The following is a 24,360-nucleotide window of genomic DNA, read 5'->3' as shown; positions in this document are numbered from 1 at the left end:
TACCTTCCCAGAACATTCTGGAAAGGTAAGTTAAATGTTCCACGAAGGTTACGTGAATGTTTCCAGTTTGGTAACTTCCCCAATGTGGGAAAGCTGACAATGAGAAACCTAGAAGGTTCCAACAATATTACTGGAACATTTTCTGTTAGCTGGGTTGAGCAACATCGGATTACAACTTCAGCACATGTGAATGACTCTAAGTAGTAAAACAAAAGCAGTAAAGTAAAGATACTTGATATTACTCACTCATTCAAATTCTCTCCACTGTACATGTCCCAGAATCTGCATGTTTGTGTTATGCAAGCCAGCTGAAGGACGCTGTAGGCGGAAAGTAAAGAGACAGAAGCCGAAATAGAGTCAGGGGTGGTAAACACCTGCTGGACTGCCTCTGATTCACACTCACAGTAAAGCAGACACCGTGTTTGTCCACATCCATGTGTCCTGCAGACATTTCTTCGAGGAAGACACTGAGCTTCTACCTGTTTGGTTTGAGCATCGCTGAAGCCATCAGACGCTGATGTGTCTAAACTCTGTTTTTGTCACAGCGAAATCGCGTTTTGAGAATATGTAACATCCTTATTTTGATGGATTTCTTTCTGGTGTAAAATGCAGTCAAGAAATATCTGCTGCCTGAGAGGGGACGGACTCCCCGAATGAAAATCAGGTCGATATATCCCTTTAATACAGGAAGTGAAAATTTATGTGCATTTTGTTGTAGATGTGACAAGATTACAAAGAGCACTTCAGTACCCACAGATGCATTAACAAACAGTTCTGCTAATTTGTGGCCTTTTTGTGTTGTTAGCCTGGGAGTTAATGACTTGTTCTGTGAACTGTGTTTTCACCGTCAATCTTAACTCACATTAATGATCTGATCACATGATTTTATTTATGTATGAATGTCAAGGAAAGTGTATAACTGTTTGCCGTATTTTCTAATTGTTTCCATGTCTTAACGAGTCACTTGTGAAATGCTGACAGAACAAATACCATAACAGAGGAAATAACTGGTTTTGTTGTGTAACTTTTATTTAAATCTACTTGAACTGGACTGATCTAATTCAGTAGTTTACTGGATGAAAACTGTCACATCTCCGACAAAAATACAAACATTTAAATTAAAGAAGAAAATTTACAAATATCCTTGGAACAAGCCCGGAGTTAAAAGTGTGAACTAATTACGCTTTCAGGCATGAAGCTTTTGCTTGTTTCTCAGAAGCATAAGCTAAGATTGGCACAAAAAGTGGAGGAATGAGATGAACTGGGATCAAACAAGGCAGAAAATTTCAACTGTGGAGCATTTGACATTTATACTATGTATGTATCTATTTATTTATAACATAATATCAGAAACACTGAGTGATGATGGTCTTAGCAATGAGACGTTTAAGAGCTGAGGAAATGATCAAATAAAGACAGAGGTGTGAAATGCAGCAAAGCAAACATTAGAAATCTAAAAGCTTTTAAAATCATAAAGAAATGGAAATGGCCATTTTCCAGTGTTTCATTTATTAGTCTGTTTGTATATCCGCTGGACAGGGATTTCCACTCTGCACACACATTAATACGGGTTCTTCAAGGTGTGATCCATGATCGTCATCAGAGCCAGCCATGTCTCCTCAGCGGTGGGGATGATCTGATCGGCTGGCAGGATGAAGCCGTAACGGCCGGTGTCCCTCAGCTCGAAGGTGTAGGAGTACTTGATGCCCTGTTCATACGTCCAGTCAATGGTGATTCCGCTAGCTCGGTCTGCAAATGAATTCGGACCTTCATGTGTGTTGTTTGTATTCATCTTTTAGGCGTGAAAATGAGACTGTTAATCTGTATTTATTCTACTTCGGCAGCGACAGTCATAATGAAATTAAGAAGAACAAGAGAAAATTATACTTCCTAATAAGTAGTATTGAGTGAGATAAAATAAAATGAATCTGTATTATAAAAGTCGTGATGAAACTTACAGATAGTGTCGATGAGGCTGCCATATGTGTACTGAGTACCGTACAGGGAGGCCAGGTCAGTGATGGCCCTCTGAGCCAGGTCATGCTGTGGGAGGAGGTGACCATGATCACATATGAATTTCTCTTCATAGTTTCTCATATTATTTCTGTATTGTACAGAAAAGTTCTGGGTAAAGGCAAGGAGTGTGATTTTTACCAGCTCGGCCTGGTCCTTGGCTGGAGTGCTGGTGTAGCCGTAGGGGTACATGAGCATCTGGGAGTAGGAATGGATGGAGATGAAGGCCTTGATGTTACCGTGGGACTTCACAAAGTCCACGATGGACTTGACCTCAGACTCAGAGTTAGCACTGGGTACATGATAGGTTTCGGAGCAGGGGATGTTGTCCGCACCAGCTTCTACTCAGAGAGGACAACAGAGTCAATGAAGCAAAATACTTTCACTCACAAGAGTCTCCACAAAGTGCAGAAACAAAGCCTGTCATGTAGTGACTGTGGTCTAAAACAAAATTTATTTGATGTCTGTTTATTTGAAGTTTCCTTCTTCTGCATGTTGGAGAGCAATCTGTGGTAAATCTGAGTAATTCGGCTTGAGGCCTCTTTAGAGCTGCCGCCTGCAGAGATAAAATGTGGAACGTTGGCACCATCTGGTGGTGGTATCAAGCATGACACTGGCAGACAGCTGTGCACGTGACTGAAATTCTACACAGAGTAACTTTACATACTGATCAAACTGACAAAAAAGGTAATAATTCATGAAAGTATATAATGTGTAGCTCACTCATCTGTAAGTTTAAAATGAAGTAGCAAAACCAGTAGGTGTGTATGTGGTTCTGCATTACCTCCGAATCCAACTTCCCAGTTCCTGTTGGGGTCGACTCCCACGCAATTAGAGCCGGGGTCCGGCTTCCTGGTCTTACGCCACATGCGGTTCTGGAAACATGAGAGTAACTCGTCCCAGTTTGTCACTTTTACATTTTGAATTCAAACCCTTTTTTCCTTTGATGTCAGTCTTCATTAATTTATCGACGGTTTCATTGACTGAGACAGACACACACACATTACAGATACACAGTTGCTACAGTGCCTTTCATTTGCCCTCCTTGGACCTTTCCACATCTTTTCATGTTGGAACCACCAACTGAAATGGATTTTATTAGGCTTGTATGTAAATGGGGGGACTATCAATTGTTTAAAAATAAGAATCTGAAAAGTGCTGAGTGCATATGTCACCCCCTTTGCTGTGAAACCTTCCACCAAGATCAGGTGCAACTCATTGCCTTCAGAAGTCACATAGTCAGTTAAATGGAGTCCACCTGTGGAAGACTCTGGTACTCTGGTCAGATGAGACCAAAGTTGAACTTTGTGCTACTTTGAGCTACACCGGTTTAAGAAAATGAATGTTAATGTCTTCAATGGCCAGTCAAAGCATGACTACCAAGGAGATCCAGGAAGAGTGAATACGTGTGCATCCAACAGGTGTTTGCTGTTTTGTCTTAATTATTGCTTGCCGCAACATGAACTATTTAGCACCTTCAACGCTCTGTGCATGTTGTGTTATTCAAATAGCAGAGAGTCCAACAAAACAACTTGAATTCCAGGTTGTAATATTGCAACATGTGAAAAAGTTCAAGGGGGGAATGCTCATGCAAGGAACTGTAGATGCTTTATATCATTCTGTCAGCTTGTTAGTTTGCAACATCAGTTCCACTTTACCAGTCTACTGAGGAGGTGCTACATTTGACCTGGAAGGTTCTAGTATCACCTATACAACTCATGAACTTATCAATTTCTGGAAAAATTGCATATAGTAGTTTTGCAAAAGAAGACAGGATTTACCACTCTCTAGTTGTCAGAGTCATGACAACTTGGGTTGAGAAACCCTGTAGACACCTTAAAAAGTACCATGAATTAATGTTGTCAATCTAAATCCTGAATTTATTTGGACATAATTCTAAAATCATTTCATGAAATATTCTATCCATCAGAGACTCACAGAGTTGTGGGTGTAGTAGAAGCCATCAGGGTTAGTCACAATCTCCAAGAAGATGTCCATGTTGTCAAGGATGGCAGTGAGAGCAGGGTCACTTCCATAATCAGTCACAATCTACTCAGAAATGTAAAGAGCAGAGTATTCAGAGGTAGGTTAGGGGACAGAAACTGCAGGAACAGTGCAGAAAAACCAAAGACAATGTGAGAATTATCAGAACACCTTTTTGGCGAACCAGGTGCCACTGGCCTGAGTGATCCACTCTCTGGAATGGATTCCGGTATCGATCCAGATGGCGGGACGGTTGGTTCCTCCGGTGCTGAACTAAGACACAGGAAAGGAACAGAGTTCGATAAAATTCCATGCAAAGAATAAATGAATGAACATACTTCAAATAACGTGTTTGCTTGTTATTTTCTAATAACTATGGAGCTTTGATTTGCTCTCGTATGTTTGTTTTATTTACCTTGAGCACATTCAGGGGACGACCCTCGTAGCTCTGACCAATCACTACCTTGCTGACCAGGATGGGATTCTCAGACACCAGCATGTCCTGGAAACTGTAGATCTGAACAAAAGACAAAATCCAGGTCTTTGATCATGAGCATCATTTGAGAATAAAATAATTCTGTACAGCACAGTTTGGTCGTGAACGAGTTTTCTGTTGCTATCATTTTGGCTTTCAACATCAACATGTCATTTAGTTGGAAGCCAAGTGCTCTGCTGCTCCAGATCACCACGTTTGTTGGCCCTGGTTGGCCCAAAGGTCTGCTGAAGCAGCAGACAGGTCGACAGGTAGACTGAGGCGTCTGTGGTGCCAAAGCAAGAACATGTGGGGAGGCCATGGAGAAAAACTCCTCTGGCTTCAAGAAAGTTCTGGCAAACTATCAAACAAGTCAGGAAGGGAAATCAGAGCTCAACCCAGGCATTGTGTTCCAACACCCACACCAGCATATTAATTAGTATGCCCAAATCAGATTTAGTATATCTCACTATGTAGTATGTTAAATGCAATATGCCAAAATTACCAAGATAGGATGATAGATACAAGAGGTACACATGAGATTCTACATCGGGTATTTGGGCTCTCCATTTGAGATGGGGAGGCGCCTCAGAAACTGAAAGGAGCTCGGAGTCGAGCTGCTGTCCCTTTGCATTGAAAGAGACCAGTTGAAGTGGTTCAGACATTTGATCAGGATCCTCATGAGTGCCTTCCATTGGAGGTTTTCTGGGCATATCCAACTGGTAGGAGATTCTGGGGTAGACCCAGAACATGCTGGAGAGATTACATACGTCATCTAGAATGGGAACCCCTCAGGATGTACCTTGCATAACATCCTGACTCTTATTGATCCTTTAAACAAAGGATGAAGTTGAATATATGTGTTTGTGCACTGCAACTCGTGTGCACTAACCTCGCTGAGGGTGTGGTAGCTGGAGAAGTCGAAGCTGTCAGTGTTTCTGACCTCACCGAAGCGAGCAACAGACGCCATCTCCATCTGCTCTCTATCCAGCAACACCTGCAGGGCAATACCATCATATCTGAGTCAGGCGACATTTTTTTTAATCCATGATGCAGTCAGATTGAGTTTTGGCCCTAAATCTGCTCAAACATGTAAGAAATTCAAGAACAGGTAAAGCAAAATCTGCTTTGTTCATGACTCGAGAATCCAGGTTGTTTGAAGGACTCGTACCTGCAGGTCTTTGACCATGATGGAATAGTCAATGTCCTGAGTCTCCAGGTAAATTTTGACAGACTGCAGGCTGTGGAAAGGAACTCTGACATCCACAGGACTGGCCACATTAGTCACCCCCCTCCAGAAGTCCAGCTGGAAGAAAACAAACATCATTGAAGAAAACAAGTCACATTTCAGAAAATTCACTAAGAGAACAAAGAGGTTTGTTCTAAAAAAGAGATCAAGATAATAAAGAAAAGGGTGTCACTTCTTTGAAGCTTTGCTCCTTCATTTTTCACTGTACGTTGTAATTTTAGAATTTATTTAAAATTATCGTCAGTGGATGATAAATGACCTCCAAGCTGATCATGTCCTCCAGGTCCTTGATAAGAGACAGCTGGACGGCATCCTTTGCAACAATGCGAAGCACCTGATGCCTGCAAGAACAGAAACGCAATGTTTTACATCTCTTTACTCAAGATTCCAGACCAAGAGGAAAGTTGGCACACACGAGGTGGAGTAAGATTTCTCAATCTGATCTGCCTTTAAAGGTAAACATTGACACCAAATATAAAAAGGTTATAATGGCCCAAGTTGGGCTTTTTGCACACTTTTAAAAAGCTATGTTTATGCTAAGCAGAAGAGAGAGGGAAACACTGTCAAATGATGAGGACCACCTTTGAACACCACAAACAAAACAAAGCAAACACTTCACATCACCGTTGTGTTGCGATGGAAGCTGAAATGAAAAGAGACACTCAAAAACCAAAACTACCTGCATGGTTGGACACCACTAAGGGGAATATCTATTCATTATTATTTCACATTTATGCACACATATGCCCACTTACCCCTCGAACGTCTTCTTGCCAAGAACGGCCACAAACAACGCGGTGAGTACGAGTAACCCCCTCATCATGACCAACAGTGTGAACCTGGGCCGACCACAGGCTTTTATGGTTGAGCATTGCAGGTCATGTGTCCAAACCATAACCTTGGTGAAGTTGATGCAGGTGTGTCAGCAGCTGGTTCCCTTCCCATGCCAGCCTGGAGATACCAGACCAGCAGTTGCACCATGTTTGTTTGGGAAGTTGTGTTCCGCCTAAAAGAAAGAGGTTATTTAAGGTCTGCCGGGTTTGGGTTTGGTTCTGTTTGACTTTATGTCCCCATTACATATTGTTACTGTGTCCTTGTCAATATTTTCTTGTTGTTTGTGTTCTGTAAATGACTTAAGTTTCCGGGGAATTTTTTTTAAAAATGAATAAAATGGAAGTGCTGGCCTAAATTCAGTTTTCAGCTTGACATGGAATCTCACTGCTCACCAGGAAACCACGGCCATCAGCTCTCTGTTTCAGCTTCCTCTGGTTTACCGTTGGGGCAAGACTGCAGTCAGCAAGCAGCTTAATGTTCTCTAAGATGTTACAACAGTCAAGTTTTTCAGATGGAAAACTAACGTCATTGTTACCTTCCCAGAACATTCTGGAAAGGTAAGTTAAATGTTCCATGAAGGTTACGTGAATGCTTCCAGTTTGGTAACTTCCCCAATGTGGGAACGCTGCTAATGAGAAACCTAGAAGGTTCCAACAATATTACTGGAACATTCTCTGTTAGCTGGGTTGAGCAACATCGGATAACAACTTCAACATATGTGAATGACTCTAAGTAGTAAAATGAAAGCAGTAAAGATACTTGATATTACTCACTCATTCAAATTCTCTCCATTGTACATGTCCCAGAATCTGCATGTTTGTGTTATGCAAGCCAGCTGAAGGACATTGTTGGCGGAAAGTAAAGAGACAGAAGCCGAAATAGAGTCAGGGGTGGTAAACACCTGCTGGACTGCCTCTGAGTCACACTCACAGTAAAGCAGACACCGTGTTTGTCCACATCCATGTGTGTCCTGCAGACATTTCTTCGAGGAAGACACTGAGCTTCTACCTGTTTGGTTTGAGCATCGCTGAAGCCATCAGACGCTGATGTGTCTAAACTCTGTTTTTGTCACAGCGAAATCGCGTTTTGAGAATATGTAACATCCTTATTTTGATGGAGTTCTTTCTGGTGTAAAATGCAGTCAAGAAATTTCTGCTGCCTGAGAGGGGTCGGGCTGTTAAGGCTCGGGAGACAAGGAAGGCCAGGACCCAGAATGCAAGAACAGGAGAACAGGTTTTAATGACCAAAAAACACAAAGTAACAAACAATACAACAAAAATCTCCACGAGGGGAAAGGTACTAAGCAAAGTAACAACAGAAAATCACCTCAACGGGCTGCCCACTAGAAAAATACAAAAGGCTGTGCAAACTCGAACGCGTGGCTAGAGAGTAGAGAGCAAAGCGTGGTGAGACGCGAGGGGCCTGGATGAAGGAATCATCTGGCACCGAAGTGAGTGGGGAGCTGACTTAAGAAGCCGCACGCTGATAAGGGCTGATGCGCCTCAGGTGCGTCTCAGTGACGCAGCCGGAGGAGCTCAGCCCCTGCCACACTCCAGACTGCAGAAAGGGAGAATGAGAGAGGGAGAAACACAGGCAGAACAGAAAAACAGCAACCAGAGAGCACAGCCATAACATGGACTCCCCAAATGAAAATCAGGTCAATATGTCCCTTATAATACAGGAAGTGAAAATTTATGTGCATTTTGTTGTAGATGTGTAGTAGTAGTAGTAGTTTACTGGATGAAAACTGTCACATCTCGGCAAAAATACAAACATTTAAATTAAAGACGAAAATTTTCAGATATCCTTGGAACAAGCCCGGAGTTAAAAGTGTGAACTAATTACACTTTCAGGCATGAAGCTTTTGCTTGTTTCTCAGAAGCATAAGCTAAGATTGGCACAAAAAGTGGAGGGATGAGATGAACTGGGATCAAACAAGGCAGAAAATTTCAAGTGTGGAGCATTTGACATTTATACTATGTATGTATCTATTTATGATTAATAATATCTAAAACACTGAGTGATGATGGTCTTAGCAATGAGACGTTTAAGAGCTGAGGAAATGATCAAATAAAGACAGAGGTGTGAAATGCAGCAAAGCAAACATTAGAAATCTAAAAGATTTTAAAATCATAAAGAAATGGAAACGGCCATTTTCCAGTGTTTCATTTATTAGTCTGTTTGTATATCCGCTGGACAGGGATTTCCACTCTGCACACACATTAATACGGGTTCTTGAAGGTGTGATCCATGATCGTCATCAGAGCCAGCCATGTCTCCTCAGCGGTGGGGATGATCTGATCGGCTGGCAGGATGAAGCCGTAACGGCCGGTGTCCCTCAGCTCGAAGGTGTAGGAGTACTTGATGCCCTGTTCATACGTCCAGTCAATGGTGGTTCCGCTAGCTCGGTCTGCAAATGAATTCGGACCTTCATGTGTGTTGTTTGTATTCATCTTTTAGGCGTGAAAATGAGACTGTTAATCTGTATTTATTCTACTTCTGCAGCGACAGTCATAATGAAATTAAGAAGAACAAGAGAAAATTATACTTCCTAATAAGTAGTATTAAGTGAGATAAAGTAAAATGAATCTGTATTATAAAAGTCTTGATGAAACTTACAGATAGTGTCGATGATGCTGCCATATGTGTACTGAGTACCGTACAGGGAGGCCAGGTCAGTGATGGCCCTCTGAGCCAGGTCATGCTGTGGGAGGAGGTGATCGTGATCACATATGAATTTCTCTTCATAGTTTCTCATATTATGTCTGTACTGTACAGAAAAGTTCTGGGTAAAGGCAAGGAGTGTGACTTTTACCAGCTCGGCCTGGTCCTTGGCTGGAGTGCTGGTGTAGCCGTAGGGGTACATGAGCATCTGGGAGAAGGAATGGATGGAGATGAAGGCCTTGATGTTACCGTGGGACTTCACAAAGTCCACGATGGACTTGACCTCAGACTCAGAGTTAGCGCTGGGTCCATGATAGGTTTCGGAGCAGGGGATGTTGTCCGCACCAGCTTCTACTCAGGGATGACAACAGAGTCAATGAAGCAAAATACTTTCACTCACAAGAGTCTCCACAAAGTGCAGAAACAAAGCCTGTCATGTAGTGACTGTAGTATAAACACCATTTATTTGATGTTTGTTTATTTGAAGTTTCCTTCTTCTGCATGTTGGAGAGCAATCTGTGGTAAATCTGAGTAATTCGGCTTGAGGCCTCTTTAGAGCTGCCGCCTGCAGAGATAAAATGTGGAACGTTGGCACCATCTGGTGGTGGTATCAAGCATGACACTGGCAGACAGCTGTGCACGTGACTGAAATTCTACACAGAGTAACTTTACATACTGATCAAACTGACAAAAAAGATAATAACTCATGAAAGTATATAATGTGTAGCTCACTCATCTGTAAGTTTAAAATGAAGTAGCAAAACCAGTAGGTGTGTATGTGGTTCTGCATTACCTCCAAATCCAACTTCCCAGTTCCTGTTGGGGTCGACTCCCACGCAATTAGAGCCGGGGTTGGGCTTCCTGGTCTTACGCCACATGCGGTTCTGGAAACATGAGAGTAACTCGTCCCAGTTTGTCACTTTTACATTTTGAATTCAAACCCTTTTTTCCTTTGATGTCAGGCTTCATTAATTTATCGACGGTTTCATTGACTGAGACAGACACACACACATTACAGATACACAGTTGCTACAGTGCCTTTCATTTGCCCTCCTTGGACCTTTCCACATCTTTACATGTGTCACCCCCTTTGCTGTGAAACCTTCCACCAAGATCAGGTGCAACTCGTTGCCTTCAGAAGTCACATAGTCAGTTAAATGGAGTCCACCTGTGGAAGACTCTGGTACTCTGGTCAGATGAGACCAAAGTTGAACTTTGTGCTACTTTGAGCTACACCGGTTTAAGAAAATGAATGTTAATGTCTTCCAATGGCCAGTCAAAGCATGACTACCAAGGAGATCCAGGGAGAGTGAATACGTGTGCACCCAACAGGTGTTTGCTGTTTTGTCTTAATTATTGCTTGCCGCAACATGAACTATTTAGCACCTTCAACGCTCTGTGCATGTTGTGTTATTCAAATAGCAGAGAGTCCAACAAAACAACTTGAATTCCAGGTTGTAACATTGCAACGTGAAAAAGTTCAAGGGGGGAATGCTCATGCAAGGAACTGTAGATGCTTTATATCATTCTGTCAGCTTGTTAGTTTGCAACATCAGTTCCACTTTACCAGTCTACTGAGGAGGTGCTACATTTGACCTGGAAGGTTCTAGTATCACCTATACAACTCATGAACTTATCAATTTCTGGAAAAATTGCATATAGTAGTTTTGCAAAAGAAGACAGGATTTACCACTCTCTAGTTGTCAGAGTCATGACAACTTGGGTTGAGAAACCCTGTAGACACCTTAAAAAGTACCATGAATTAATGTTGTCAATTTAAATCCTGAATTTGTTTGGACATAATTCTAAAATCATTTCATGAAATATTCTATCCATCAGAGACTCACAGAGTTGTGGGTGTAGTAGAAGCCATCAGGGTTAGTCACAATCTCCAAGAAGATGTCCATGTTGTCGAGGATGGCAGTGAGAGCAGGGTCACTTCCATAATCAGTCACAATCTACTCAGAAATGTAAAGAGCAGAGTATTCAGAGGCAGGTTAGGGGTCAGAAACTGCAGGAACAGTGCAGAAAAACCAAAAACAATGTGAGAATTATCAGAACACCTTTTTGGCGAACCAGGTGCCACTGGCCTGAGTGATCCACTCTCTGGAATGGATTCCGGTATCGATCCAGATGGCGGGACGGTTGGTTCCTCCGGTGCTGAACTAAGACACAGGAAAGGAACAGAGTTCAATAAAATTGAAATAAATGAATGAACATACTTCAAATAACGTGTTTGCTTGTTATTTTCTAATAACTATGGAGCTTTGATTTGCTCTCGTATGTTTGTTTTATTTACCTTGAGCACATTCAGGGGACGACCCTCGTAGCTCTGACCAATCACTACCTTGCTGACCAGGATGGGATTCTCAGACACCAGCATGTCCTGGAAACTGTAGATCTGAACAAAAGACAAAATAGGTCTTCTGAAGCAGCAGACAGGTCGACAGGTAGACTGAGGCTTCTGTGGTGCCAAAGCAAGAACATGTGGGGAGGCCATGGAGAAAAACTCCTCTGGCTTCAAGAAAGTTCTGGCAAACTATCAAACAAGTCAGGAAGGGAAATCAGAGCTCGACCCAGGCATTGTGTTCCTACACCCACACCAGCATATTAATTAGTATGCCCAAATCAGATTTAGTATATCTCACTATGTAGTACGTTAAATGCAATATGCCAAAAATACCAAGATAGGATGATGGATACAAGCGGTACAAATGAGATTCTACATCGGGTATTTGGGCTCTCCATTTGAGATGGAGAAGGACCTCAGAAACTGGAAGGAGCTCGGAGTCGAGCTGCTGTCCCTTTGCATTGAAAGAGACCAGTTGAAGTGGTTCAGACATTTGATCAGGATCCTCATGAGTGCCTTCCGTTGGAGGTTTTCTGGGCACATCCAACTGGTAAGAGATCCTGGGGTAGACCCAGAACATGCTGGAGAGATTATATACGTCATCTAGCATGGGAACCCCTCAGGATGTACCTTACATAACATCCTGACTCTTATTGATCCTTTAAACAAAGGATGAAGTTGAATATATGTGTTTGTGCACTGCAACTCGTGTGCACTAACCTCGCTGAGGGTGTGGTAGCTGGAGAAGTCGAAGCTGTCAGTGTTTCTGACCTCACCGAAGCGAGCAACAGACGCCATCTCCATCTGCTCTCTATCCAGCAACACCTGCAGGGCAATACCATCATATCTGAGTCAGGCGACATTTTTTTTAATCCATGATGCAGTCAGATTGAGTTTTGGCCCTAAATCTGCTCAAACATGTAAGAAATTCAAGAACAAGTGCAGCAAAATCTGCTTTGTTCATGACTCGAGAATCCAGGTTGTTTGAAGGACTCGTACCTGCAGGTCTTTGATCATGATGGAATAGTCAATGTCCTGAGTCTCCAGGTAAATTTTGACGGACTGCAGGCTGTGGAATGGAACTCTGACATCCACAGGACTGGCCACATTAGTCACCCCCCTCCAGAAGTCCAGCTGGAAGAAAACAAACATCATTGAAGAAAACAAGTCACATTTCAGAAAATTCACTAAGAGAACAAAGAGGTTTGTTCTAAAAAAGAGATCAAGATAATAAAGAAAAGGGTGTCACTTCTTTGAAGCTTTGCTCCTTCATTTTTCACTGTACGTTGTAATTTTAGAATTTATTTAACATTATTGTCAGTGGATGATAAATGACCTCCAAGCTGATCATGTCCTCCAGGTCCTTGATGAGAGACAGCTGGACGGCATCCTTTGCAACAATGCGAAGCACCTGATGCCTGCAAGAACAGAAACGCAATGTTTTACATCTCTTTACTCAAGATTCCAGACCAAGAGGAAAGTTGGCACACACGAGGTGGAGCAAGATTTCTCAAGGCTGGTTCTGCTTATTCAGATGTTGGACAGTGAGAACAGAGTGATGATTCCTGGTGTTGTTTGATTGGCAGAGCAAAGCACTTCTCAGGGTTTGAAGCTTGATTCCCAGTGAGGCCTTCCAAATGTGGAAAAACTAAAGAATGTTAGCAGTAGTTAAGAAGTCAAATCACTTATTATTTCCATAAATTATTTCCAAATGAAACAAATTTCTGAATATCTGATTGGGTTGTACCTTGTTAGAAATTTGTTGCAGGTCTAAACACCACTGTACTCTGATCTGCCTTTAAAGGTAAACATTGACACCAAATATAAAAAGGTTATAATGGCCCTAGTTGGGCTTTTTGCACACTTTTAAAAAGCTATGTTTATGCTAAGCAGATGAGAGAGGGAAACACTGTCAAATGATGAGGACCACCTTTGAACACCACAAACAAAACAAAGCAAACACTTCACATCACCGTTGTGTTGCGATGGAAGCTGAAATGAAAAGAGACACTCAAAAACCAAAACTACCTGCATGGTTGGACACCACTAAGGGGAATATCTATTCATTATTATTTCACATTTATGCACACATATGCCCACTTACCCCTCGAACGTCTTCTTGCCGAGAACGGCCACAAACAACGCGGTGAGTACGAGTAACCCCCTCATCATGACCAACAGTGTGAACCTGGGCCGACCACAGGCTTTTATGATTGAGCATTGCAGGTCATGTGTCCAAACCACAACCTTGGTGAAGTTGATGCAGGTGTCTCAGCAGCTGGTTCCCTTCCCATGCCAGCCTGGAGATACCAGACCAACAGTTGCACCATGTTTGTTTGGGAAGTTGTGTTCCGCCTAAAAGAAAGAGGTTATTTAAGGTCTGCCGGGTTTGGGTTTGGTTCTGTTTGAATTTATGTCCCCATTACATATTGTTACTGTGTCCTTGACAATATTTTCTTGTTGTTTGTGTTCTGTAAATGACTTAAGTTTCCGGGGAATTTTTTTAAAAATGAATAAAATGGAAGTGCTGGCCTAAATTCAGTTTTCAGCTTGACATGGAATCTCACTGCTCACCAGGAAACCATGGCCATCAGTTCTCTGTTTCAGCTTCCTCTGGTTTACCGTTGGGGCAAGACTGCAGTCAGCAAGCAGCTTAATGTTCTCTAAGATGTTACAACAGTCAAGTTTTTCAGATGGAAAACTAACGTCATTGTTACCTTCCCAGAACATTCTGGAAAGGTAAGTTAAATGTTCCACGAAGGTTACGTGAATGTTTCCAGTTTGGTAACTTCCCCGATGTGGGAAAGCTGATGATTAGAAACCTAGAAGGTTCCAACAATATTACTGGAACATTTTCTGTTAGCTGGGTTGAGCAACATCGGATAACAACTTCAACATATGTGAATGACTCTAAGTAGTAAAACGAAAGCAGTGAAGTAAAGATACTTGATATTACTCACTCATTCAAATTCTCTCCATTGTACATGTCCCAGAATCTGCATGTTTGTGTTATGCAAGCCAGCTGAAGGACATTGTTGGCGGAAAGTAAAGAGACAGAAGCCGAAATAGAGTCAGGGGTGGTAAACACCTGCTGGACTGCCTCTGAGTCACACTCACAGTAAAGCAGACACCGTGTTTGTCCACATCCATGTGTCCTGCAGACATTTCTTCGAGGAAGACACTGAGCTTCTACCTGTTTGGTTTGAGCATCGCTGAAGCCATCAGACGCTGATGTGTCTAAACTCTGTTTTTGTCAAAGCAAAATCACGTTTTGAGAATATGCAACATCCTGTTGTTGTAGATGTGACCAGATTACAAAGAGCACTTCAGTACCCACAGATGCATTCAACAAACAGTTCTGCTACTTTGTGGCCTTTTGTGTTGTTAGCCTGGGAGTTAATGACTTGTTCTGTGAACTGTTTGTTTTCACCGTCAATCTTAACTCACATTAATGATCTGATCACATGATTTTACTTGTGTATGAATGTCAAGGAAAGTGTATAATTGTTTGCCGTATTTTGTAATTGTTTCTATGTCTTAACAAGTCACTTGTGAAATGCTGACAGAACAAATACCATAACAGAGTAAATAACTGGTTTTGTTGTGTAACTTTTATTTAAATCTACTTGAACTGGACTGATCTAATTCAGTAGATTACTGGATGAAAACTGTCACATCTCGACAAAAATACAAACATTTAAATTAAAGAAGAAAATTTTCAGATATCTTTGGAACAAGCCCGGAGTTAAAAGTGTGAACTAATTACACTTTCAGGCATGAAGCTTTTGCTTGTTTCTCAGAAGCATAAGCTAAGATTGGCACAAAAAGCGGAGGGATGAGATGAACTGGGATCAAACAAGGCAGAAAATTTCAACTGTGGAGCATTTGACATTTATACTATGTATGTATCTATTTATTTATGTCATAATATCAGAAACACTGAGGGATGATGGTCTTAGCAATGAGACGTTTAAGAGCTGAGGAAATGATCAAATAAAGACAGAGGTGTGAAATGCAGCAAAGCAAACATTAGAAATCTAAAAGATTTTAAAATCATAAAGAAATGGAAATGGCCATTTTCCAGTGTTTCATTTATTAGTCTGTTTGTATATCCGCTGGACAGGGATTTCCACTCTGCACACACATTAGTAGGGGTTCTTGAAGGTGTGATCCATGATCGTCATCAGAGCCAGCCATGTCTCCTCAGCAGTGGGGATGATCTGACTGGCTGGCAGGATGAAGCCGTAGCGGCCGGTGTCCCTCAGCTCGAAGGTGTAGGAGTACTTGATGCCCTGGTTGTAGGTCCAGTCAATGGTGCCACCGCTAGCTTGGTCTGCAATTGAAACACGTGTTGCTCAGGATAGTTTGATATAATGTTCAGACTCTCAGGTGGCAGCCATAATGGAGGTTGTCAGCTCTGAGCAGCATTCATTCTGAATATCTGTTTTCTAAATGTACAACTTGGCTGCCTCAACACAACTGTCATTTTTTCCCATTTTCCCAAGTACAGCCTCCGACTCTTCAGCAGTGATAGTCATAATGAAATTAAGAACAAGAGAAAATTATATTTCCTAATAAGTAGTGTTAAGTGAGATCAAGTAAAATGAATCTATATTATAAGCAGTTACGATGAAACTTACAGATGGTGTTGATGATGCTGCCATATCTGTAGCGAGTACCGTACAGGGAGGCCAGGTCAGTGATGGCCCTCTGAGCCAGTTCATGCTGTGGGAGGAGGTGATCATGGTCACACATGAACTTCTGCTCATAGTTTCTCATATTATTTCTGTACTGTATGTTTCTAACATTACAGGCAAACATTCAGAGGCACTAGATCTACAATTGGTTCTACGTAAAGGCAAGGAGTGTGATTTTTACCAGCTCGGCCTGGTCCTTGGCTGGAGTCCTGGTGTAGCCGTAGGGGTACAGGAGCATCTGGGAGTAGGAATGGATGGAGATGAAGGCCTTGATGTTACCGTGGGACTTCACAAAGTCCACGATGGACTTGACCTCAGACTCAGAGTTAGCGCTGGGTCCATGGTAGGTTTCTGAGCAGGGGCTGCTGCTTGCGCCAGCTTCTACTCAGGGATGACAACAGAGTCAAAGAAGCAAAATACTTTGTGTACTCTGCATGTTTTCAGAGCAATTTGTGGTAAATCTGTGTAGCCCTGCTGCAGGCCAGACTCCCCTTGAAAAACACTCCTTTAAAGCGACTGCATGAATGGATTAAAATTGTGGAACTTTGGCACCATTTGGTGGTACTACCAAGCATGAGACTACTACTAATAAAAGTAAATAATCTGTAAGACAATCACTGATGATTTTAAAACAACAAAACACAAACATCACTGATCGTTATTTCAGACAGTAAGCCTGGAGTTTTTAAAAGAAGTCTGAGAAATTCACGTGGTACCTTGGTACAGTTCAGCTAGAAAGAAAAGACGTTACCTCCAAAACCAGCATTCCAGTTCCTGTTGGGGTCGACTCCCACACACATGGAGCCAGGGTTGGGCTTCCTGGTCTTACGCCACATACGGTTCTGAAAGCATCAAAGTAAGTCATCACAGTTTGTCATGTATACATTTTGGGTTCATACCATCCTTTCTTTTGATGCTATTCTTGAATTACTTATTTTTGGCTTCTTCTATTGAAACAGATAACACACAACCATTACATGCGTTATATCATCCTGTAATTGAGCAGATGTTATATCCGAGCCTGGAACACTCTAGTATCAAAATATATCTTGCATATAGTAGCTTTAAAGAGGAAAACAGAACTTACAAGTCTTTGTGTTCATGTCCTACACACATGCCGTTCTCAATTTCACATGAAATTACACAACTCTCCAAGTTTCAGAGTCATGACAACTTTGGACCCCAGCAGGGTTGGGACACACTCTAGACACCTTTAAAAAGTACCATAAATGAATGTTGTCCAAAATTTCAATATGGCAAGACATAATTCTACAACCAGAGACTCACAGAGTTGTGGGTGTAGTAGAAGCCATCAGGGTTGGTCACAATCTCCAGGAAGATGTCCATGTTGTCGAGGATGGCAGTGAGAGCAGGGTCACTTCCATAATCGCTCACAATCTACTCAGAAATGTTAAGAATACAGTATTCAGAGGTAGGTTAGTGGTCAGAAACTGCAGGAACAGTGCAGAAAAAAGCCAAAAACAATGTGAGAATTATCAGAACACCTTTTTGGCGAACCAGGTGCCACTGGCCTGAGTGACCCACTCCCTGGAATGGATTCCAGTATCGATCCAGATGGCGGGACGGTTGGTTCCTCCGGTGCTGAACTAAGACACAGGAAAGTAACAGAGTTCAATAAAATTCCATGCAAAGAATAAATGAATGAACATACTAAAAATGATGTTTCACTACTGTTTTCTTAATAACTATGGAGTCGGTTTGTTTTATTTACCTTGAGCACATTCAGGGGACGACCCTCGTAGCTCTGACCAATCACTACCTTGCTGACCAGGATGGGATTCTCAGACACCAGCATGTCCTGGAAACTGTAGATCTGAACAAAAGACAAAATCCAGGTCTTTGATCATGAGCATCATTTGAATGGAATAATTCTGTGTGGCACTGGGATTTCCCATTGCCTTCAAGGAAGTTCTGGCAAACTATCAGACAACTCAGGAAGGGAGAGCAGAGCTTGACTCTGGCTGTGAGCAAGAGCTGTGTCCCCATCATCTCCTGTCTGTCCACTGCTACAGTTCCCACTTCACTGAAAGTTGCCAAAATCAAGCCAAAGTTGAAAAATCCTGTTTTTTTAGTTCCCCAGAGAGTTCCACAGGGTCGAGCGTTGGGTGCACACTGTTCATGTTCCATTTGAAACTAAATAAAAGTATTATTGCTGTGATTACTAACCTCGCTGAGGGTGTGGTAGCTGGACAAGTCGAAGCTGTCAGTGTTTCTGACCTCACCAAAGCGAGCAACAGACGCCATCTCCAACTGCTCCTCATCCAGCATCACCTGCAGGGCAATACCATCATATCTGAGTCAGGCGACATTTTTTTTAATCCATGATGCAGTCAGGTTGAGTTTTGGCCCTAAATCAGCCCAAACATCTGAAGAACTCAAAAACAAGTGCAAGTGCTCATGACTCGAGAATCCAGGTTGTTTGAAGGACTCGTACCTGCAGGTCTTTGACCATGATGGAATAGTCAATGTTCTGAGTCTCCAGGTAAATTTTGACGGACTGCAGGCTGTGGAAAGGAACTCTGACATCCACAGGACTGGCCACATCAGTCACCCCCCTCCAGAAGTCCAGCTGGAAGAAAACAAACATCATTGAAGAAAACAAGTCACATTTCAGAAAATTCACTAAGAGAACAAAGAGGTTTGTTCTAAAAAAGAGATCAAGATAATAAAGAAAAGGGTGTCACTTCTTTGAAGCTTTGCTCCTTCATTTTTCACTGTACGTTGTAATTTTAGAATTTATTTAACATTATTGTCAGTGGATGATAAATGACCTCCAAGCTGATCATGTCCTCCAGGTCCTTGATGAGAGACAGCTGGACAGCATCCTTTGCAACAATGCGAAGCACCTGATGCCTGCAAGAACAGAAACGCAATGTTTTACATCTCTTTACTCAAGATTCCAGACCAAGAGGAAAGTTGGCACACACGAGGTGGAGTAAGATTTCTCAAGGCTGGTTCTGCTTATTCAGATGTTGGACAGTGAGAACAGAGTGATGATTCCTGGTGTTGTTTGATTGGCAGAGCAAAGCACTTCTCAGGGTTTGAAGCTTGATTATGGTAGTGAAGTAATTATACATGAAAAATCACTTATTATTCAGATAAATTACATCCAAATGAAACAAATTTCTGAATATCTGATTGGTCTTACATTGCTAGAAATATGCTGCAGGTCTATAGGTAAACATTTGAGGTGGAGGCTGAAATCTCAAAAAGAGACGTTCAGAAACACCAGAGTAAACCAAAACTACCTGCATGGAAGCAATGTGCATCAACATCACGCATCACCAGTTTATACTGGCAGGCATCAATTAGCTCTGGATGCATTCATTTAAAAAAGGCCAATAATCACAGAAGTGTTATTATAGGCACTCCGTATTGGTTCATTATTATTTCACCCATGCACACACATATATACACATCACTTCCACCCTACACAGCAGTGGGAGGCTTTGGGAAGCCCACTTACCCCTCGAATGTCTCCTTGCCGAAAACGGCTACAAACAGCGCGGTGAGTGCGAGCAGCCCCCTCATCGTGACCGACAGTGTGAACCTGGCAGGCCGAACGCAGGCTTTTATGGTGCGAGGTCAAGTTCACAACCTTGCTTGAGGTGATGGAGGTGTGTCAGCAGCTGGTCTCGTTCCCACACCAGCCTGGAGGTACCAGAGATAACAACAGTTGCGCCATGCACCATACGTTTGTGACATATCCGAGGTTGTGTTCAGTATAAGAGGAACTGCAGATACATGTTATGGCTGAACTGTTGTTTGTGTCAGTCCATCTGAGTTATTTTTCCATGACGTGTTTAATTGTTCAGTCTGTGAAATGACAGAGAGCAGTGAAAGATGTCCTTCACAAGTTCACAGACCAAAGAGCTTGCTTTGTCCAAAACTCAAAATATATTCAGTTTACGACAGCAAACATTTCATATATATTATCTTTATAATAACTGTTGTTGATTCATTTTTATTATTATTTTTGTTTTTAGCTTCGTTTTACCCTCAATATGGTTTCAAAGATTTTTTGTTTTGTGTCGTCTGATCTTCTCAGTACCTCTTTATCTCATCGCTGTATTTTGTCTCTGTGTCCTTGTCAAGTTTTCCTGTTGTTGTTGAGTAAACAATAACAGTTTCCAAGGATTTTTTTTTAACAGTAGAATGAAAGGAAATCAGACCGCGGTCTAATCAGGCTTGTACCAACATGCAAGCCTGATTAGACTGTAGGAGGCAGCCCACCTCCATCAGGACAGTTCACCAGTGGTCAGTGGAAGCCGAGGAGGAGCTAAGGGAGACAGTCCAGAATGCGAACACTGAGGGACTCTCCCACTGTGTTATGGACTACATGAGGAGGAGTCTTGCACCCACCGAAAAGGTATGTAGCAAGTCCTGGATCAGCGGTGGCTTTAAAGCCCTACTGAACAGGAAGAACAGCTTTCACAGCAGGGGACAGGAGCAGGAGAAAGCAGCTCTCCGTGGTCAGCGTGAACCCTGATAACACCAACCCAGGGGTCATCACGATGCCCAAGAAGAGACGCCACAATGCTCCCAAAGGCTGCAGGCCCACTTCTCTGACGTCTGGTCCTGCAGCACCTCAAGCCCCTGGTGAGTGACTCCCTGAACCCCCTTCAGTTTGCATCACATATCTGGAGAGCTGCGCATCACAGACTGAGACTATTTACTGATAGACTGTACATATGTACTGTATCAGCCCGCAGCTCTGTTGCCTAAATATAACCAAGTAGTTACTTTTGGTCCATTAACATGAGCAACCTGCGACTGCTTCACAACATTAACCACATGACGATGAAGGTCTGGCATGCCTGAGGCTGCTGCTCTCCATCGGCCATATATAAAGTTTTGGTCTTGCTGTTCTCATTCGCATTACTGATGCTGCCGTGACACCTGATTTCCCTTTAACTTATCTTAAGTGCTGATAAATTCGGTTTTGAGCTCAAGATGGAGTCTCGCTGCTGAACAGGAAGCTCTCTGTTCCAGCTTCCTCTTTGTTACTGTTGGTTTAAGACTGCACTCAGCAAGCAGCTTAAACAGGCCAAATCTAAACCAGCTGCTGGGATACATGTACTGTGAACTCTGCATGTCAGAGAGAAACACTTCCAGACATGAGACAACTTGAGATGTCAGAGTGCAAAAATTCCCATCTGGTGCTCTCGGTTTCATTGCTGAATGAGATATCCACCAAAAAAATGTGACACAGCCCTTAAAACTGAAAGCTGACATCAAAGTAACGCTCACCATCAACTTTAATAACCAGCTTTTCCCTTCTTCTTCTACAACAGCCACATTTTGACGAGCGTAGTCACTGGATGTTTGAATATTGAGCAATGGACATCAGATAACATTTTCAGCATTTTGAATGCCTCTAAAATCCAAATCTTCCTCATATGGATACCTTCTCGCATCATTAGCACAAAATATTTCCCTCACACTTGAGCTTGTAATCATTTAAAGTCAGTTCACATGATAGCAAAGTAAAGATTCTTGACATTACTCACTCATTCAACTTCTTTCCACTGTACATGTCCCAGAATGTGAAGGTTTGTGTTATGCAAGCCAGCTGATAAGGACGCTGCACGCGAAAAGTAAAGAGACAGAAGCCGAGAGAGTCGGGTGTGTTTAACACCTGCTGGTCGGCCTCTGATTCACAGACTCACAGCGAAGCAGTTCGTCCACGTCCATGTGTCCTGCAGATGTTTCCTCGAGGAAGACGCCGAGCTTCTACCTGTTTGGTTTGAGCATCAGTGAAGCCATCGGACACTGATGTGTCTTAACTCTGTCTTTGTCACAGTGAAACAGCGTTTTGAGACTGTGCAACTTCCTTCTTTTGACATTCTCCTCTCTGGTGAAGAACCTTCAAGAAGTATTTGTTGGGGGAAAAAAACAGTTGTGTTTATCCTTCCTACACATCAGCAGGCAGTACACGACAAAAAGTGAAATCTAACTAAGATGAAAAATCTTAAATCAAGGCAATAGATGCTTGTTTTTAAATCTGTTTTTATGTTGCAAAATTTCATCTGTTTCAAGCTTTGTTGTCCTTAATTGTCTTCATAAGCTATTATAACTTTTTACACACGTGGTGTAAATGAAGGCAGGAGACATATTTGTGCTTCCACACAACCACACTTGAATGATGTCGATGCAGTTTATTAAAGCACTATCCAGCTGGATGAACAGTAACAGTGGTGGTAAAATCTTGAAAGTAACCGCAGATCTGCTTTAAAGCTGCAATCCATAACTTTTACTACATCAACACTGACGGAGGGTCTAATGATTGTTTGGGAAAGTCTCTGACTGTGTTGTTGCTACGCAGTTAAAATGTGTGAAAGAAATATGAACAAACTGTCTGAGTGATTCAACCCTCACAACAATGAACCGTATGAGTGTTTTGTTAATATGTTGTTTGAAGCACAGAAAGCAGCAGAACTACATTTTTAAGTGAAGACAGTTGCAGGAAAAGATTGTGGTCGTGTTTAAAGGATCTGGTCTACGGTGCCACCTGCAGTCTGGAGCTACGCCGTGCGCTGTCAGCTGACCTGAAAAAACCTAATCAGCACTGCAGGACCACGACTTGTTTTCCATGCCCTGCATCAGGCAGGCTGATATGTGAATAGGTTCATTTATCTCAAAGTACAGATTTAATCTCTCATGGAAAAGATTCCCAGACTGCTCACACTGAGGGTCAGTCAGTACGCTCACACTGCTACAGCCACACTTTGTGGTTAAAACTTCAAAATGTCTTTCAACTCCTCTGTCCACAGTGTGTTTCTACACGAGAGGCTGCAGGTCATCGCATCGTGCAGCTTCAGAACACGTGATGAGGCTGCATGAAGTTTTGGATTCTGCAGGGGAAATGACGACATCTCTGGAAGTGGAGGAGACAGCTGTGTTTTAGTGTTATAGACACTAAAACACAATTTTGTTTTACAGATGTTCATACCAGACAGCATAGATCAGACAGCACTGCTGAAAAACTGCATCCACGCTCGGTGGACCCGTTTCCCTGACAGATGACACCGTCCACAGGCTGACCTGTCAGGGTGTGACGGTGCTGCTTCCTTTGAAGAGGCCAGCAGGAGTTCACAGAGGAAGCTGCAAACCGCAATGTTTCCTGTCACTGAGGCAACACTGCAGCTGTTTGACAGGCAGATCAGCACGAACCACCAAACATCAGGTCACAAAACAAACCAGCTGTGTGTGTGTGTGTGTGTGTGTGTGTGTGTGTGTGTCCAAGGCTTGTTCCATTGGGTAGGCTGCCAAAAAAAAATTAAATTCTGAACATATTTCTCTTTTTTTACGACATGCCCATAAAAAATCACAACATAATTATAAGTAAAAAATAAATTCACTGGAAGACAAAAGAGGACATTTTTAATGAGAACGACTGCAGGTTGAATCTGTCAAAATACTATCATATCCTTTGTTATGACAAGAACACTCCCCTGCTGCTCTCTGATTGGTTATCCTGCACTCCATTGCTCGCCTTCTCTATTTCTATTGGTCAATATGATGATCTATCAAAGCCCAAGCGCCGCCTTGAAAATCAATGAAAAGTGAACGGGACCTCCAGAGTGAAAGCGGCGTCAAGTTTGAGAAAGGGCGTAAACATCTCCCGGAAGTAAGCAAAGTGTATCTTCAAAATAGAAGGAGAAAGGCTGCATTTCTGCTCCATCATACATGCAGTGACATGTACAATGGCAGTGCAGTGGTCTGCAGGTGGTCATCATATGAAACTCACACTTTGACGCAATTTTGTGTCTGCTGACTTCTGACTGTTTCTGACTGTTCATGAGCATTGTGGTTTGCATTATGTTATGTTAGATGTACGACTTCTTTTGACTAATTTTACTTGGCTTTAATAGGTTTAACAGCGCTAATTTTATCTCTTGGTTCGTTTTTCACTTATTTCAAAAAGTATATTAAACTTTCTATAAAAATCTACACACATGTTTCTGTCTCACGTACAGTCGTTTCCGTTTCTCAATGCTTAGTAGGTGTAGGTTAATGATTTCTTTGGTTTGTCAATGACGCCAAGCGTTAGGTAGATCTTGCAAACAGGGGTTTT

The 24,360-nt window shown here is 42.3% G+C and overlaps 3 protein-coding genes across 5 annotated transcripts; all 3 read right to left on the bottom strand.

The window, feature by feature from the left end:
* Positions 1 to 1,540: 1,540 nt before the first annotated feature.
* Positions 1,541 to 7,171, bottom strand: LOC143322115 (carboxypeptidase A1-like). 2 transcript variants are annotated; one of them, XM_076733043.1, is made up of 12 exons: positions 6,944 to 7,171; positions 6,473 to 6,723; positions 5,977 to 6,058; positions 5,640 to 5,774; positions 5,361 to 5,465; positions 4,412 to 4,513; positions 4,168 to 4,269; positions 3,952 to 4,062; positions 2,798 to 2,888; positions 2,155 to 2,354; positions 1,959 to 2,043; positions 1,541 to 1,749 (listed from the first exon to the last, which is right to left on the bottom strand). In XM_076733043.1, the coding sequence occupies exons 2-12, from the start codon at positions 6,610 to 6,612 to the stop codon at positions 1,562 to 1,564; spliced, it is 1,341 nt and encodes a 446-aa protein (XP_076589158.1). In that variant the 5' UTR covers positions 6,613 to 6,723; positions 6,944 to 7,171; the 3' UTR covers positions 1,541 to 1,561. The 2 variants fall into 2 exon arrangements, with proteins under 2 accessions (XP_076589158.1, XP_076589157.1); XM_076733042.1 differs by lacking the exon at positions 6,944 to 7,171 and having other exon boundaries at positions 6,473 to 6,784.
* A 1,129-nt stretch (positions 7,172 to 8,300) lies between these two features.
* On the bottom strand, positions 8,301 to 13,967 carry LOC143322293 (carboxypeptidase A1-like). Its single transcript, XM_076733405.1, has 11 exons — positions 13,670 to 13,967; positions 12,902 to 12,983; positions 12,565 to 12,699; positions 12,286 to 12,390; positions 11,515 to 11,616; positions 11,279 to 11,380; positions 11,063 to 11,173; positions 10,009 to 10,099; positions 9,367 to 9,566; positions 9,171 to 9,255; positions 8,301 to 8,961 (listed from the first exon to the last, which is right to left on the bottom strand). Exons 1-11 carry the CDS (start codon positions 13,735 to 13,737, stop codon positions 8,774 to 8,776), a joined length of 1,269 nt encoding a protein of 422 aa, XP_076589520.1. The 5' UTR covers positions 13,738 to 13,967; the 3' UTR covers positions 8,301 to 8,773.
* A 1,674-nt stretch (positions 13,968 to 15,641) lies between these two features.
* Positions 15,642 to 22,051, bottom strand: cpa5 (carboxypeptidase A5). 2 transcript variants are annotated; one of them, XM_076733406.1, is made up of 12 exons: positions 21,794 to 22,051; positions 19,750 to 19,934; positions 19,055 to 19,136; positions 18,718 to 18,852; positions 18,450 to 18,554; positions 17,995 to 18,096; positions 17,768 to 17,869; positions 17,550 to 17,660; positions 17,014 to 17,104; positions 16,444 to 16,643; positions 16,206 to 16,290; positions 15,642 to 15,898 (listed from the first exon to the last, which is right to left on the bottom strand). In XM_076733406.1, exons 2-12 carry the CDS (start codon positions 19,812 to 19,814, stop codon positions 15,711 to 15,713), a joined length of 1,266 nt encoding a protein of 421 aa, XP_076589521.1. In that variant the 5' UTR covers positions 19,815 to 19,934; positions 21,794 to 22,051; the 3' UTR covers positions 15,642 to 15,710. The 2 variants fall into 2 exon arrangements, with proteins under 2 accessions (XP_076589521.1, XP_076589522.1); XM_076733407.1 differs by having other exon boundaries at positions 21,953 to 22,047.
* Positions 22,052 to 24,360: the final 2,309 nt, after the last annotated feature.

Source organism: Chaetodon auriga, chromosome 6 (assembly GCF_051107435.1).
Source record: "Chaetodon auriga isolate fChaAug3 chromosome 6, fChaAug3.hap1, whole genome shotgun sequence".
Lineage (NCBI taxonomy): Eukaryota > Metazoa > Chordata > Actinopteri > Chaetodontiformes > Chaetodontidae > Chaetodon > Chaetodon auriga.
Note: the sequence above shows the minus strand (reverse complement) of the source record. Positions and strands in the feature narration are given on the sequence as shown.

Bases quoted from the DNA above. Each gene is read 5' to 3' on its own strand.
- cpa5 (XM_076733406.1), bottom strand. From the start codon at position 19,814: ATGAGGGGGCTGCTCGCACTCACCGCGCTGTTTGTAGCCGTTTTCGGC. The intron at 17,661-17,767 runs GTGTTCTGATAA...ATTTCTGAGTAG, and splicing joins GCACCTGGTTCGCCAAAAAG to ATTGTGAGCGATTATGGAAG. The intron at 16,644-17,013 runs GTAACGTCTTTT...ATCCCTGAGTAG, and splicing joins CTGGAATGCTGGTTTTGGAG to AAGCTGGCGCAAGCAGCAGC.
- LOC143322115 (XM_076733043.1), bottom strand. From the start codon at position 6,612: ATGGTTTGGACACATGACCTGCAATGCTCAACCATAAAAGCCTGTGGT. The intron at 4,514-5,360 runs GTTAGTGCACAC...TCTTTTGTTCAG, and splicing joins GCTACCACACCCTCAGCGAG to ATCTACAGTTTCCAGGACAT. The intron at 1,750-1,958 runs GTAAGTTTCATC...ATTCATTTGCAG, and splicing joins CAGCCTCATCGACACTATCT to ACCGAGCTAGCGGAATCACC.
- LOC143322293 (XM_076733405.1), bottom strand. From the start codon at position 13,737: ATGATGAGGGGGTTACTCGTACTCACCGCGTTGTTTGTGGCCGTTCTC. The intron at 11,617-12,285 runs GTTAGTGCACAC...TCTTTTGTTCAG, and splicing joins GCTACCACACCCTCAGCGAG to ATCTACAGTTTCCAGGACAT. The intron at 11,381-11,514 runs GTAAATAAAACA...CCTGTGTCTTAG, and splicing joins GTCCCCTGAATGTGCTCAAG to TTCAGCACCGGAGGAACCAA.